General features: G+C 36.6%; 2 protein-coding genes across 2 annotated transcripts; one reads left to right on the forward strand and one right to left on the reverse strand.

The window, feature by feature from the left end:
• Window positions 1-945, reverse strand: LOC119002634 (olfactory receptor 51F2-like). The gene has a single exon (XM_037068628.1). The coding sequence runs from the start codon at window positions 943-945 to the stop codon at window positions 1-3; it is 945 nt and encodes a 314-aa protein (XP_036924523.1).
• Window positions 946-13,327: 12,382 nt separating this feature from the next.
• Window positions 13,328-14,339, forward strand: LOC119002632 (olfactory receptor 51F1-like). The gene has a single exon (XM_037068627.1). The coding sequence runs from the start codon at window positions 13,353-13,355 to the stop codon at window positions 14,298-14,300; it is 948 nt and encodes a 315-aa protein (XP_036924522.1). The 5' UTR covers window positions 13,328-13,352; the 3' UTR covers window positions 14,301-14,339.
• The last annotated feature ends 3,330 nt before the right edge of the window (window positions 14,340-17,669 follow it).

The raw sequence follows: 17,669 nt of genomic DNA on the forward strand, positions 1-17,669 counted from the left end.
TTAAATATGACTTCTTTTGGAACATAAAAGTTTGAACATAGCTTTTTGAATCTGCTTTGTTTTCACACTATAGATTATGGGATTCATCACAGGGGGAATGAGCAAGTATACATTAGCAATTAGTGTGGGCACATAGGGTGGAGCATGTTTCCCAAATCTGTGAACGAAAGATAGGCTGATCAAGGGGATGTAGAATATGGCTACAGCAGTGATATGAGAAATGCAGGTGCTGAAAGCCTTTTTCCTCTCCTCAGGGGATGCGATGTTGAGAACTGAGCGAATGATAAAGACATAGGAAAGCAGGATAAAGATAGAGTCTACCCCAGCAGTAGAGATTATTGCAGTTAATCCAAAAGCACTATTGATCTTTGTATCTGAACAGGAGAGCTTCATCACATCAGGGTGGAAGCAATAGGAGTGATGGAGCACATGGCTGTGGCAGAATGAGAGGCGCTTAAGAAGTAAGACTAGTGGTATCAGAATGATAGTACCCCTGGTAATGACTGCCAAACCAATCTGAGCAATCCTTGCATGAGTTAGAATGGTAGCGTATCTCAAGGGGTTAGAAATGGCCACAAAACGATCAAAGGCCATAGCCAGGAGCACTGAAGATTCCATGAATGTGAAGAGGTGAATGAAGAACATCTGTGATAAGCAGGCATTGAAGCTGATTTCCCGTGTATTGACCCAGAATATTCCCAGTACTGTTCCCAGTGTAGATAGGCATAAGCCAATGTCAGTGGTGGACAACATGGAGAGGAAATAGTACATGGGCTCATGGAGGCTTTGCTCAGTGAGGACTATGAACAGAATCAAGGTATTCCCAGAGAGGGCAGTTAAGTAGAGGCAACAGAAGGGGATGGAGATCCAGGCATGGGCCCATTCAAGTCCAGGGACTCCAGTCAGGAAAAAGGTAAGGAATGTGGAATTATAGTAGGTTAACATTATGGTCTGAAGAAGCTGAATTCTCTTGTGAGATCTTGACTTTCTGAATTTAGAATTTTAAAATTATTTTTAGTTAAAGTTTGTTTACATTTAGTTAAAAAAACTTTGGCATACAGCTCAGTGAAGTTTGTTATCTGTATGCACTCATGTAATAACTTCCAAGATTAACTGATAAAGCATTACCACCAACACAGGAGACTCTAATGTCTTATACTCACCAATGTCCTCTTCTATTATAAATATTCTTGTGATTTATGTTACCTTAATTACCTTTTTCTGTTCTTGATCTTGATAGAAATAGAATCACACAGTATGTATTATTAAATTTCCCTTCTTTCATTCAATAGTATATCTGTAGGATTCATTACTGAAATAACACATTTAACTAAGTTCAATTTACTTAGCTAAATTTATTTGGTGTTTACCATTTACTATCTTGTACTCTTATCAATATTTTTGTTATATATTGATAAGAGTACAAGATAGTAAATGGTAAACACCAAATAAATTTAGGTAAGTAAATTTTGTACTCTTATCAATATTTTTGTTATATATTGATGAGTACAAGATAGTAAATGGTAAACATTTTGTTATTTTTTAGCCTTCAAGTGAATTATAAATTTATACCTATTAATATGTTCTCATGGGGCTAGGAGTTATTTTTGGCTAATTGCTTAGTAGAATTTTTTGCTTATAGTAATGTTGAATATAATTTTTCTAATTAATTTACATCATATTTGCCATTTCTGAAATTTTCTATTTAACTAGGAGTAGGACTTTGTCTAAAAAATAATTGAATAATTTTGCTCTGGAAATTCAGAACTAGTAAACTCAGATTCTAAGTGAAAATTCATTTTAACTTAGTGGGCAGAAATCCTTTTCAGGATTTCCTGAAAAGAATACCTCTTTTCAGGAAATCCGTTATGGATATCTTTACAATGATTTAGCATGTTTTGGAAACAAATAAAACCCTGGGACAGAAAAACGGGGAGAGGCCTAGGTAAACATTTAATTAAATATAAAGAAAGCTTTATATTTAATAAAATAACTTACAAGGAGAGGCCTAGGTAAACATTTAATTAAATATAAAGAAAGCTTCTTAAACCAGAAATAATACAGTAAGTTATTGAGTAAGTGGAGTTGGGCAAACTGCATTTGAAAAAAAATAATAAAGCATCTACTACAATATGTATTTAAATTATCTCCTGATGGTTATTTACTTATAAATAAATCACATATAATGTGAATTAAACTCAGGGAAATATACAATCCTTGAGAAAGAACGAGTTTTCTAATAATAACACAAAATATATAAATCATAGAGATAAAGATTAATATATTCAATTTGACAAAATACAAAGAATTGTTTGATGGTTAAAAAGCCCTTTATTAAAGGGATAGTTACAAACTGGGAGACATATTTGAAGCATATACAACATTCAGTTGAGTAATGTGTTTACTGTGCAACAGTAAAGACAATATAAAAATGAGCAAAAGACATTAAAATGGAATTCCCAAAGAAGAGCTGCTAGTAATACAGGAAGAATACTTGATTTTACCATCTTCCAAAGGAATACTAATTAAAACAATTATTTTTAATCAATTATAAAGATTAGTAAGGATTGTTGGACTAAAAGAAAACTTCACTCTTATGTGGTGGAGAGAGATATATATGCCAGTGTGCATATATAGCAATAATTACTTTAATAATTTGGTACTAAGTGTTTATTTTTTGCACTTAATCCTCGGAAAAACTTTTATTTTCAATGTAATAGATATTTATAGACAGATTAATATAATATATATGAGATTGTTCTAAATTCCTTAAAATTGACTGGCCATATTCCTTATTATACTAAAAAATCATGGAGCTATTGTTTACTGAGAGATAAATACCATCTATGTTTTCAATCTATTAGTTTCTTTGACATTTTTGAATGAGTTAGAAAATTCAAAAAATTCAATTCCAAATTTTATTCTGCTATTTTGTTTCTTCATTTAATTCAAGAATACTCTCAGGCATCTCTAAAAAAGTAGTAAGATTACTACTCTGACAGAAACACAGGTACAACTTCACCAGCTTGCCCAGGGTTTGTCCTAAGCATCGCTGTGTTGTCTAGAGTGGACAGAGAGGCAGGGTTCAGAAACTAGGGGGCTAGCATGTACTGGGAGTCAGGCAAGACCAGATAGTCTGGAATTGATCTCTGTTTTGTGACCTCCACCTTCCAGTCAACCTCACTCTACTAGACTCAAATTTCTATCAGTAAAATACTAGGGTGAGTAATTGGACATAAGTTGGAATATGTACCTGAGGTTTTACAAAAAGAAGGCACATAGTTTTATTCTCATTTAGTTTCTTAGATGCATGGATAATCCAGAAAAGGGTAAAACACCTCTCTCTAATCTTTTATAAATAAGAATATGAAGTCTGGTTTTCTAGATTACTAGACATCTCTCATATATGCTAACTGAAATAAGCCAGGCAGTGAAAGACAAATACCATATGGCCTCACCTACAAGTGGAACCTAATCAACAAAAGAAACAAGCAAGCAAAATATAACCAGAGACATTGAAATTAAGAACAAGCTGACAGTAACCAGGGGTCAGTGGGGAGGGAATAATGGGGGCCAGGAAGGAAGGATCATCAAGGAACATGTATAAAGGACCCATGGGCAAAGCCAAAGGCAGGGAGGATCAAGGGTGGGAGGTGGGGATGTGTGGGGCAGAAGGGAGTGACGGGGAGAAAATGGAGCTAACTGTACTTGAACTTGAACAACAGTAAAAAAATAAAAATAAAATGAATTAAAAAAGGAAATTTCTGAACATGTGAATGTATTATAGCCCCAATTTAAAAGATGTTAATTAAAATAAATATTTACATTGGCAGGAAAATCTCAGATATTTCACTCAGCCACATTTTTACTGATATGTCCCCTAGAGCAAGGGACATAAAGGGAAGAATAAACAAATGGGATCTCACCAAAATTAAAAGCTTCTGCATGTTTAAGAAAACAGTATTAGAATAAAAACAGTATTAGAACCAACTGTATGGGAAAACGTATTTGCTAGTGATACCTCAGACAAAGGTTTAATTTCCAAAATATACAAAGAACTTACATAACTCCACTCTAAGAAGACAAGCAACCCAATTAAAAAATGGGCAAAGGACTTGAACAGACACTTCTCCAAAGAGGACATGACAGAGGATCCAGAGACACATGAAAAATGCTCAATATTGGTAGCTATCAGATAGATGCAAATGAAAACTGCAATGAGATACCACTTTACACCGGTCAGAATGGCCATCATAAACAAAGCAACAAACACAAGTGTTGGAGAGGTTGTGGGGAAAAGGGGACCCTAGTTCACTGTAGTGGGATTGCAGACTGGTACAACCACTATGGAAAACAGTATGGAATTTTCTCAGAAAACTAAAAATGAATCTGCCTTTTGACCCAGCAATTCCACTGCTAGGAGTATATCCTAAGAACCCTGAAACACCAGTCCAAAAGAACCCATGCACCTCAATGTTCCTAGCAGCACAATTTACAATAGCCAAGAGTTGGAAGCAAACTAGGTGCCCATCAATAAATGAATAGATCAAAAAACTACAGTACATTTACACAATGGAATTCTATGCAGCAGCAAGAAAGAAGGAGCTCCTACCCTTTGCAACATCATGGATGGAACTGGAAAGCATTATGCTGAGTGAAATAAGCCAGGCAGTGAAAGACAAATACCATATAATCTCACCTTTAACAGGAAGCTAAACAACAAAACAAACAAGCAAGCAAAATATAACTAAAGACACTGAAATAGAGAACAGGCTGACAGGGACCAGAGGGAACAGGGGAGGGAATTTCAGGGGAAAAAAGGAAGGATTTACAGGATCAAGTATAAAGGACACATGGACAATAACTAAGGTGGCGGGGGGAATGGGAGGGAGATGGGGAGCACTGGGGGAGTGGGCTGGGATTAGAGTAAAAGACAGAAAACTGTACTTGAACAATAATTAAATAAAAAATATTTACTGAGTGAAAAAAATAGAGGAAGGTCTGGAGGCATATCTTGCTGCCGAGAAAAATCAGTTACTGTACATGATGATTTGTCCAAACGATGGATACCAATACAATCTCTGGAATGACATAATGATTTCCCTGACATAATGATTTCCCATTTCATGAAAATGCCATGAAATCAAGTAATTGAATGTATTTACTTAATGATTCATCTATTCCCAGAGAACTATTTGAGTACGTTTTTCTTTATATTTTCCTAAATTTAGAAACAGTGTTTGTGGGATGACACAAAGTAAACCATCTATGTGGAGATGCAGCTGTGACTGCGTCCTTTGAATGTCAGGCACTGCAGCCTCAACATCTGGGTCCTGGACTAAAGATAAACTAGGTAGGAGGCTGGAGGGTAAATGAGAGGATAGTTTTAATACTTTTATAGAAAAAAGAAGGTAATATTTAGCCAGGTTCTGTTAGATGTCTTTATTTGTTGTTACTTTAATTTAGCAACACCATTAGTAGGCTTTGACTAACATTCCTAGTTTTCAGGTGAGAGGACCTAGGTTCAGGGGGACAAACTTATTGAAGGTTCCCACTGATGCATTATGATGAAGCCAGAGTATGTATCCAGGGCTTTCTGATTCTGAAAGTGTTATCACGTTACTGTGCACACTGCTACTGGTGTTCAGACAAAATTAAAAGGAAATAAAGCAGATTCCTGCAGACCAAAAAGATTGAATGGGATAAATGCACTGCAGTAAGTGTAAACCAATTAGAAATATAACTTCAATAAGAGTGAGGACATGCCAGTGATTGTATTTTGGGGTTTGGTTATTATATGTATCAGGAAATATATAAGTAGCACAATTTTTGCTATGACTAGCTAAACAGATGAAAACAAAACATTTATATGAGATTTGGAATTTCTTTTGTTAAATTTTATTTTTCAATTAGAGTTTACATCCAATATTATATTGTATTAGTTTCAGGTGTACAGCATAGTGGTTAGACAATCATATACTTTACAAAGTGGTACCCTCAATATTTCCAATACTTACCTGGCAGTGTACATAGTTATTGCAATAGTATTGAATATATTCCCTATGCTGTCCCTTATATCCCCGGGATTATTTTGTGACTGCCAGTTTGTAGTTTTTAAGGATTTGGAATTTCTTAATAGGTTATCAGGTCCATGGAAGTGAGAAAAACAGTGGTAACTAAGTATAATGAGAAGCTTCTAGGCTTCGGAGACCAGAGAATAGGGGAAAGAGAGAAAAGGATTTTACCTTTCAAGATGTGGAAAATTAGAATGATACAAATATAGATATTGAAGGAAGGAGCAATTCCAGAAGACAAGGAGAATTATTGTCATTAATTTCACTTCCAAAAAATTCTTGCTTCTCTTTATCTAAGCTAAATTACTTGTGATGCAGCTTAAAGTCACCAGAAGCATTTTATACTAGATACAAACAAGCACTCTTTTTGATCTGAGAGTAGCTACTTGCCTTGGCCTTTAGACAGGGAGGAGGGACTTCTCTTACCCTTATTTATCGAAGGTTAAACGAAGATCTCCCATTTACCTCTATGAATGGAAAACTTTTATAAGTGTCTGTGATGGTGTAACCATTTACCCAACTGAAATAAATATATCCTTGGGGGATTTCCATGCCATTCTGTTGTGCTTCATCTGTCTGCCCCCTGGGTGAGTTTGCTGGCACCAGGAAATGCGGATGCTCGGATAAGTGGAAAAGAGCCAAACAAAGAGCAATCAACATAGTGACACAGTAACTCTGTGTTTACATGTTTTAATTGAAAATAAAATTGAATCATTACTTTGAACACGGTTACAGAATTTATTTTCGAATCTATTTCTGAATTTTATTCTGCTGTGTGTTTCTTATAAGTAATCTATTAAGCAGATTTTTGTGTATAACTATGTGGAATGACAGATGCTATGAAAATATCTCCATATAGTTAGTGGCATAATTTCAGGTATATAGTACATATGCATTAAATGTTGTTAAAGTGAGCAAACGGATTTCTACAAATCAGAAGCAAGCAATAAAATATAATCACAAAGTCAAGGGTCTCCATAGGGGTTCCCTTTTAATAGAAGATATATTTCACAACATTGTTACTGAGCAGCACTTGGGGTTCTGTTGCCTGCTGCTCATACATTCCAGAGGCAGAGATTTGGTGAAAAAAGAAAGGAGTCGTTTATTTGAAGGCTATACAATTTTGGAAGAATAGCGGGCTTCTGCCTCAATGCCCATTCCCTCTGAAACCCCCCAAGGACAAACAACACTACATCCTCTGCCAGGCCAGGCCAGATCTAGGATGCGCCCAGAGGTCCTTCACCCATTCAAACGTACTGTCCTTTGGGGAACACAGATGGGTGCAGCATGATTATCCAGGCAGTGTGTGCTGGAGTCCTATTTGCAGCATGCTGCCCTTTCCCCCGGCTGCCGCCCACCAGCCTAGTGCCTACACCACGTCCCTCCAGCTGTTGGCTCACCACAGTGTGCACGTGCCTGGCTGGGCAGGACTGCTCAGTGCAGCTCCAGTCACCTGGGCCACTGTTGCTTCTCATGCAAAGAGGGGCATGGGACTTGTTGGTTGGCCATATGGCGTCCAGGACCTACTTACTGGTCTGAGAACACAGACTGTCGACCCCCAACTGGGCTAGCAAGGGAAGGAATAAAAGGGGTGAGCGTCAACATGCCCTCCATTTAAATCTTCTGCCCCCAAATTCTGTGCACTGGGAAAGTGCTTAGCCTGCCAGCTGATTCAGGCCAATGTCCACCGCACTGGTCAGCCAACACAGGATCTCTGCATGGAGTGAAGCTGTCGTCACATTCACCTCCGTGATACACATGTGTTGTGACCTTTCCAGCCTTGGCATACTCTGTGAAAGCTTCCTTTGGCGGTATCTCGAGACATGATAGTGGTTTACCCTTCCTGGGGGTATGGGAGTCTGTCTCCTGGTTTTGGGTGGGATTTCAATCCTGCTGCCTTTGGCACTTCCCGGCCCCTTTCAGGGGTTGTTGGGAATCACCCTGCCTGGTTTCAGAAGCTGTAACCTCACATGACTAAGGCTGAGTGAGAGACCTTGGGACCATAAGCCACTAAACTTATCTTCCTGGCAGGAGTGCAGCCTCTGCTCCCTTTACTTCACCCTGCTTGGCCCCGGGTGGGTGGCTGGATAGTCAATGACAGGTAAGATTCTTCAAGGAAGGAACAATCTAATATAGCACAGTCACGAAGGGGTCATCAGGGAAGGATTTAGGGGACTAATGAAAAGAGGTGCCCTGGCTGGTGTAGCTCAGTGGACTGACCACAGGCCTGTGAAGCAAAGGGTTGCAGGTTCGATTCCCAGTCAGGGCACATACCTGGGTTGCAGGCCAGGTCCTGAGTAGGGGACACATGAGAGGCAAGCACACATTGATGTTTCTCTCCCACTCTTTCTCCTTCCCTTCCCCTCTCTCCAAAAATAAATAAATAAAATATTAAAAAAAAGAAAAGACAAGGGGTGATGGACCTTCATGCCTTGGCTTTGTTATAGACTGAGTCCTCATTCTATCTGTAAGAAATCTCCTAATCTCTTGGCTGCCCACAACCCCCACCTGATTCAGTTCAGGTCTGAAACAATGCAGAAGGGAGGTGCAGCCCTGCTCTGGAAAGGGTGGTTCTCTGGGTTGATCAGGCCTGAGAGAGAATGCATAAAATCCTGTGAAACCTGTTTTGCTAAAAATGCCCTCAATTTAAATGATAAGGGTCCAAGCATAAAAGGAGTTTGTTTCTCAAAGTTTTATGGCCTTTTGGAGTCATTCTATCTACCTGACCCGGACTCAGAATAAGCCCTTATAGTTCTTTGAATGTAACGATCAATTCCTTGATCATCATTGCCTGACAGTGGTTGATGAGCTTTACGTATCTGCCCTGTATTCTTTTGCAAACTGAACCCAAGGAATGTCTACTGAGAAAGAAGCTTAAGGCCTTTCTCCTCTGAGATACTGATCAACCTCTCCTCCTGAAGCAGATCATGTCTCAGTAGACTTATTCTCATCCACGGCAGCCTGGGAAAACTCTGTGGGTCCCTCTTCTCTCCTCAGTGTTCTGGCCAGATCTCCTCTGTTGTAACATGAAGGTCAAGTAGAAGCAACTTTTAGGAAAGAAAAATAAGTTGGTTCTCAAGGTTTGTATTAACACCTGTATAGTGATTAATGTTCATAAAGTAATTTCAGGTGCATTATCTTATTTAGTCTTGGTTGTTCAGGCTAAACGAACACGTTTTATTACCTGAAATTCATTTATAAACCAAGTATTTTACATAAAATCAGTGATTAACACTGTTTAATTACTTAATTTATCCCTTACACTTGATCTGTTTCACAGTTGAGAAAAGAGAATTATATAAACAAGCAAAACAGAAGTCATTTTATTCAACTCCATTTGGTTGATGGATTAGGCCAACTAGTTAATAAAGTTGGTTATATATGTAAGTCATAAAAAATTTTAATCTACACTGAACATTTTCTTCGAACCTAGAGCTTACATGTGTGATTTATTTGTCATCATTTGATGTAGAGTTAGGGCCTTCTAATGTAGGTCTGCAGATTGGAATGTCATATTATCTTCTGTTCATAAACCATATCTAATATATTACATACAATTTCTATTATAATGGTATAATGACTGAGAAAAATCAAGTAGGGTACAATTCATTTATTGGGGGCATTGGGGACTAGTGAATTGGATAGTGGGCTATGGGTATTCAAGTGGCTGCTAGCATCAGTCAGCAGGTTTTATAGGAGGAATAAATATTGGTTATTAGTTTAGCAAACTTATTCAGTGGAACTGGTATAGAAATCTTTTTTTTCAACTACTTCATTGCAGTATGATTGACACATAAAAACTGTATATATAGGGTGTACAACTTGATGAATTTGAGGATAACTGTACAGCCATGAAACCATTGAGGCCATAATCATATTCATCATTTCCCAGTTTCCTCCTAACCCCACTATTACTATTTAATTTTTTTGTGGTAAGAACACAATGTAATATTTATCTTCTTAGCAAGTTTAAGAGTATACTACAGTATTAATTCTTTGCAGGCAATAGTAGTGAAACTTTCATTATTTGACACTGGCTTGTAAATTTTTACACAATGATTTGTTCATAGTGTATCCTTGTTGTTGAAGTATCAGTGCACACATTTGATAGGGTTCCAGCTATGTTTATAAGATTAGAATTAAACACTCTGCCATTAAGGGTTCTCATACAAGGAACTATATGGGGAAAAGGCTAAATACAAATTAAGGAAAAATAACGAACTCAGGAACAATTTACTGGTTTAACTGATATCCAGACAAACACAGGACTCTGTCAGTATGAGGCTTCTCTATAAAGAAAAACATAACATGTGGCTGTGTATCTTGAATTTTTCTATGAATGTAGCATTGCTAGGCTTATAAAGTAATTTGCCTTTTACTCAACTACCCAAGATAAACACCCAACCTTTTGGATAAAATCCCTCATGAGTCCAGGATATTAAACTTGATACCACAGGAAAACTACAAGTATGAGAGCAAGAACATATGCATGTGAGAACTCATTCATTGACAGTGAGTTCAGCCATGAGAAAAATGGGACCCACTTAGTAGATATGAAACTGACACATTTTCTGGAGGAAAGTTAGTGAATTATTGAACAGAGGTGGTTTTGAGAGTGGATGTCGTCCTCCCTATGGGTCATTGCAGTAGGAAAAAATAGGGTTTTGCAGAGTGGGGTGTGTATTCCTTCTATCTTCATTGTCACCATAATTATTCCAGTGAACATTTGTTTGCTTTCCTGTCTCCCCAGCATACTGATAATCTAGAGACAATGGCATGCACCTCTTTATTCCCCAGTGACAGAGAAATGTCTAAACATTCACTTATATGGTAATTTGGTTTATGTGCTTGGCATTTAAGGTCCCTGTGGACCACTTGACACTTGAGCTAGTAGCTAAAACCCTTCTGAGATTACACAGCGTTGTCCTATATTTACAGATGAAAAGTTTTTCTCTTTTTATGGCTCTAGGGAAATTTAAACTTTACCCAATAGCCCCACAGCTCATATACCACTTTATTATAAAGTTCATGGCTCCAGAGCTGTAGCTTGTTCTCACTCTGGTAATGAAGACAGCAAAGGCTCCATATGAAGATGGTGAGGAGGTAGAGAAAGGTGTTAGTTGTGTTGATGTTGTGCTTTGTTATCTACTCACAAATATTTATACGGGCTTACAGAAAAGTCAGGTAATGCCAGCGTCCTCCCTATACTCAGGGATCCATATAACATGCAGGTGTCTGAATACTACTAGTTTAAAGTAGAGTATTATAATAATTTTTCTCCACTTGAATGAAAACTCTGGGAACTGTGGATTAAAAAGAAACTGTAGAAACTTTCATAAAGGGAATGGGAACATGTAAACTTATTACAGGAAATTTACTCTCAGGTAGTTAACTTTACCTAGTACTTTAAAGATGTTAATTAAAAATATTAATATCATAATAAACAATACCACTATTATTTAATTTTGTCTTCTTAAATTTGCTTTTAATAATGTAAATGTACTTTAAATATTATTTAAAATTTTTTAATTGAAAAGGATTTTTTGACATTTCTGTGTGTATTGATTCAACTGCTTTTTCTACTCTCTGCAACGTCTATTGAAAACCTGTACTTTATCTTCAAACCTGCATCCATCACTTCACACTCCTTGAACAGTAGTAAATTTCCCCTAATAATTCACAGGAAAAATAGAAACTGGTTAAAAAAGAAGAAATTCTAACATATGCTATAACCTTAATGACTCTTTAAGACATTATGATAAGTGAAATAAGCCATCACAAAAGATCAAATACTTTATGACTACACTTAGATGAGTTACTTAGAGGAGTCAGAACCACAGAGAGAGAAAGTGGGGTGGTTGTTGCCAGGGGCTGGGAAGTGGGAAAATAAAAAGATACTGTTTTATGAGTACAGAGTTTCACTTTTATAAGATGAAAAGATGATAAGATGGATGGTGGTGCTGATTGTCCAATATTGCAAAAGTATTTAATATTACTGAACTGCACACCTCAAAATGGTTGCTAGAAAATTCTATGTTTGGTGTATTTGACCACAATAAATATTTTTAAAAAAATAGCACTGGGTGATATTTTCCTTACATAATCCTCTACCAACTTACCCATTTGTCACTTACTAGTGTCAGCAGAAATGATGATCCTCATCTTTTTGAGAGCTAATTATTATTATGCTGTATAGCCAATCACCCACTACTTTCCTAAGGAATTTTCTACATCCATTATTTCCTAACATTCTGCATTTCTAGTCTCTTCCTGTGTATTGTATGTATCTTTAACATCAGTTTGAAAATATGTACATTTGTCTAGGTTTTTCCATTCTTGGAAAAATCTTAAGTTCACCTTACAGTCTTCTTAGATCCTGGCTTATTTTTCTCCTTGCCTTCCTGATAAGTTTTCAAAAATATTAGATACTATACCCCATGTACTTATTTTCTATTCATTCCTAAAGCCACTGTAGCAGGTTATCACCTCTCCATGCTTGACTTCAACTATTTTTTAGGGCCACTAATGTGTTCTCAGAAGCATTTGAGAATTTTAATCTTAGAAGATTTGACCACTCAGGCAATCCAGCAAAGTTGTTTGTATAATTCCCTGTCCTGACACCATGCTCTCTTGATTTTAAGGTTCCTCCAGGGTTGCTTAGATTTATCTTACTTTATTGTATATAGACCTTTCCAATAATTTCTACAAAATTCCATCTTCACCAGTTTACTCTTATAAATCTAATTTCTGAGGTTGTTCACATCCACTGTTGGATTAAAATGGTACTTATACAATGACAACTTCCAAATGTAAATTATCAACAAAAATATGGAACTGTTGTCAGATAAATACCCACATGAGCACTGTAGACACATAGATATCTTTAAGTGGACTTCTATTAGCCATTGCATATGGAAGTCATGAAAAACAAATGCTTTGGTATTATTCATATCTCTGAGAATTTAATCTTGTGACTTAATGGGACTTCATAGAAAATAATTATCTTATGATATTTATAATGTATTGGCATATTTACACTGGACTTAAGAATAAACACACACATTCACACGTGCATACATATTTGTGTAAAACTCAAACATATAAATGTAATAAAATAGAGTTTGATTCAGAGCATTCTCAATGATACAGTACTTATCTATACTTTTAGATAAATTTCTTAACCAAGAGAAAATTTATATCATATTTATGCAACCATGTAATTTCTTATTTCCATAGGATGAGAGCATTTTAAGAACAAATGCTACAAATCTACAAAACATGGAGATCTTCAGTAACTTGACATCTACATTTCCAACTTTCTTGTTGACCAGCATTCCTGGCCTGGAGTCTGGCCATGCCTGGATCTCCATTCCCTTCTGCTGTCTTTATGCCATCGCCCTCTCTGGGAACAGCATGATCCTGTTTGTTATCATTACCCACCAGAGTCTCCATGAGCCCATGTACTATTTCCTCTCTATGCTGTCAGCTACTGACTTGGGCTTGACTGTGTCCACAATGTCTACAACATTAGCTATCCTTTGGTTTAATGCAAGAGAAATCAGTCTAGATGGCTGCATTATCCAAATGTTTTTTCTTCATGGACTAACATTTATAGAATCTGGGGTGCTAGTGGCTATGGCCTTTGACCGCTATGTGGCAATCTGTGACCCTCTAAGGTACACTACTATTCTCACTAATTTCAGGATTATTCAGATGGGCACCTTAATGGTTATACGTACTGTAGTATTAATAGCTCCACTACTCTTGCTCCTTAAGCCCCTGTATTTCTGTAAAGCAAATGTCCTTTCCCATTCTTACTGTTACCATCCAGATGTGATTAAATTAGCATGTTCAGATACTCGGGCCAACAGCATCTGTGGTTTAATTGATCTCATCCTGACCACAGGAATCGATACACCTTGCATTGTCCTTTCTTATATATTGATCGTTCGCTCTGTGCTCAGTATGGCCTCCCCCAAGGAACGACACAAGGTCTTCAGTACTTGTGTGTCCCACATTGGAGCAGTTGCTATTTTCTACATCCCCATGATGAGCTTGTCCTTGGTGCATCGCTATGGCCGATCAGCCCCCAAAGTGGTCCATTCAATGATGGCCAATATATACCTGCTTTTGCCCCCTGTGCTCAACCCCATCATCTATAGTGTAAAAACAAAACAGATTCGCAAGGCTATCCTCAGTCTTCTCCTTACAAGTAAACAGAGGTGATTAATTTTGAGAAAAACCTGACAAAACTGACTTTCACTCTACAAAGGCAACCCTGGTAGATGATTGCCTATTAGATAATTTTGCTCATTTTGCTCATTTGTTCAACAAACATTTGGTAAGCATTTTTGTGTTTTCAATTATGAAATATTTGTATGATGTACCTCAAGAACTTTGTAGTCCAACAACAATAGAAACAAAAATGTAATAATGAATAATAAAAATCATATTCATAGTAATTAACAATTATTGTTAATTTTATATTAGATATCCTATTAACTGTTTCTGAGATGTATTCTATTTATTCTTCAAAACAGCTCAATGAAACTATTAATTATTTTAGGTATGAAAAAACTTAAGCCTATAGACATTTATTTCTTTATCAAAGGCCAGACAAAATTTAAAGATAGACTTACCAAGTGATCCAGTGATTTCACCTGTGAACATTTATTCAAAAAAACTGAAATCAAGATCTTTAAGAGATGTCTGCATTCCCAGGTTTACTGTAAATAAGTCTTCATACTGATAAGTTTCGTGTACATTTTTAGATAAGTGGAAAAAGAGGGGCACGAGACTCAATGGTCTTGGCAGCAAATAATTTCAGCATTTCCATTATTTGGAGAAGCTGCATAGTAGAGTTCTAAGACTCCAGTGTTATACTACCAGAAAAGTACTCTGCCAGCTGTGTGGCTCAAAGAGAAGACATCATAGCCAAGTGCATCAGTTTCTTTATCTGCAAAATACAGTGATGAGCTAGATAATCTCTTAAAATGTTAAGGAAAAGTACACAGGATTAGGATTTTGTATTTTCTTGGCTGATGAAATTTGTTTACAATTTGATATCAGGTTTACAATTTGGGCAGCATGAGGAGCTAATGAAGGTTATTTTAAGAAATTTTGTGATTCTGTAAGATTAACCTGATATTTGCATAGGAGATAAATTGCAATAAGGAGAAAATGGGGTTAGGGCCACGTGGTACAATGTGTCTAAGCAAAAACATTCTGAGGAACAGAATTGTGGAGTTGGAAATGAGAAACTTTGTTAAGTGAAACTTCATTAAATGCAGCAACAAAGGGGTTATATTTATTATATATGGTAACAGTTTTGATGTTAAAGATAGGGACAAAGGCCAAAGATGACATCAATAAATCAGGTTTGGTAGGTTGAAAAGAAGGGTGGCATCTCAAGGGAGATGAAAAAATTTTAGTTTTAATCACATAAAATTCAAACAAAAAGACATGTTGCTGGGTGAGGGGAGCACTGGTCAAAAGAAGAAAAATCTTTTTTTTAAAGAAAAAATCTTTTAATCACCTTAAAACTTTAGTTATCAAAAATACTTCACTCATTAATAGCCCAATTAGATTGTTTGTAAATTAGACAAAATAAATTTGATTTTGGACTTGTTGACTTTGAGGTACTGATGGGGTATATAGATTTGGTAGAAAGGCACAGTTAGAAATACTTCATGAGAGTACATGTCCTCTGAGAGCATGTTGTATTTATTTTTACACATAATAGTTGATAAATAATCTCTGAATGAATTGAATGAATAAATAATAAAATATAAATGTATAAATTTGTAAAATTAGTTTTGAAGAATAGGTTTCTTTTCTGTCTAACACATTGTAGGGCAATAAGTAGAGAAAGATATTTCTGCATTTTGAAAGAATTTATTTATTTATATTTAGAGAGAAGAGAAGGGAGGGAGAAAGAAAGGGAGGAAAACATCAATGTGTGGTTGCTTCTCACATGCCCCCAACTGGTGACCTGGCCTGCAACTCACGCATGTGTCCTGACTGAGAATCAGACCTTTGACCCTTTAGTTCACAGTCGGCATCCAATCCACTGATATACACCAGGCAGGATGGAAACATATAATCAAATGACTATAGACATCATGTAATTGGTTTTGCATATTTTGAATTGTCATAAATCACCTCAGATTGAGAATTATTCATTTAAAAATTTTTAATGATATATAGCACTATTTGTTCTTAGTAGCAAAGTAATAATAGTAACTTAAATGTATAAAACAGTGATGATGGTCAGAATAAGTCATTACTTAATATAGTGAGCAGGAAAATTTTAAGAAGAATTTAAATTAGCCATGAGGCACATGCCATAATTTCTATGCCTTATAAAGTTTTGTATCCTTATTACTTTCAGAAGTAATCTTTGCTTCAAAATTATATGACTCTGCTTCTGCAAGCCTGCAGGAGAGATATAGCATGTTAATGTATGTGTTTACATTTCATAATTTTATAGAACTATTTTGTTATGTAATGAGTGACTTTGTAATCTGTGGTACATTTGGCTTGAGCAGTTGTGCCAAAAGAGAAACTTAAAGTTGAAGATATTCCTCTGTTTGTTCAATTATTTAATCCCTAGGATGGTGACCTTTGCCTGAAAGACCTTTGTCACAAATCAAAAGTTCTTAATGCACTGTGTTGGTGAATAAACAGTGTCCATTAGACTGGTGTTGGGTAGTTCTGTGGCAAAACATATTTCCACTTTTTTTCTTTAAAAACATTGTTTTAATTTTTCAATTACAATTGACATTCAATATTATGTCAGTTTCAGGTATACAGCATAGTGGTTAAACATAAGCCCCAAACTAAAAAGGGGGCTCAGTACACCAGGCCTGCACGAGAACCTGATTGGTCAGTGCTAGTTTAGGCACCTGACACAAGCCAGGCCAATCAGATGCTCTCTCATGAGCATTTTTAACATTATATTTAAAAATAATTTCTGAGTAAAAAAAAGGCTGCAAAAGGAATACTCATATGGCCTTCACCCTATACTTTATTTCCTGAGCAGCTGATACTTCAAGGGACCACACGAAGAGGAAATGACATACTCAAACTTTGCCACACAGCCTGGCCACTCTGGCTTCTCTGTCTGAAGGTTCAGTTGTTTGGCTTCTCCTTGTATGGCTCTAAAAATTTTTCTTTCTTTTGAGATGTGCTGCGTATTAAACTGTGGTCTTCACACCATAGGCTATGAAGGAAAACAGTGCTAGCTGCTGAGGTCATAAGCCCATCATTTCATTTGAAAGAGGCCACATTTCCCATGAGCTTCTCCAATCACTGAGTGCTGCAGGGAAACAAAAGCAGGCACACTTCAGGAGGGCACAAGGCTCCTCTGACAGGTAACTCTGATTTGGGGATACCCCAGTGGCCTTAACTAATCTGTGAAGAATTGCATTGTAGAGTGGGATGATAATTTTCCACCAAAACCACTTTTTGCTTTCTCTACTTTATTCAAGGTGAAGTTTATATGAATTGTATGACAGTTCATCCACCCTCCTTTTTGTCCATTTTTGTTTTCTTCTTGTAGCAAATGTTACCTAGCCCCTTGTTTGCTGCTTGTCC

This window comes from Sturnira hondurensis, unplaced genomic scaffold, assembly GCF_014824575.4.
Source record: "Sturnira hondurensis isolate 20B ecotype Veracruz unplaced genomic scaffold, ASM1482457v3 Scaffold0017746, whole genome shotgun sequence".
NCBI classification, from domain to species: Eukaryota; Metazoa; Chordata; class Mammalia; order Chiroptera; family Phyllostomidae; genus Sturnira; species Sturnira hondurensis.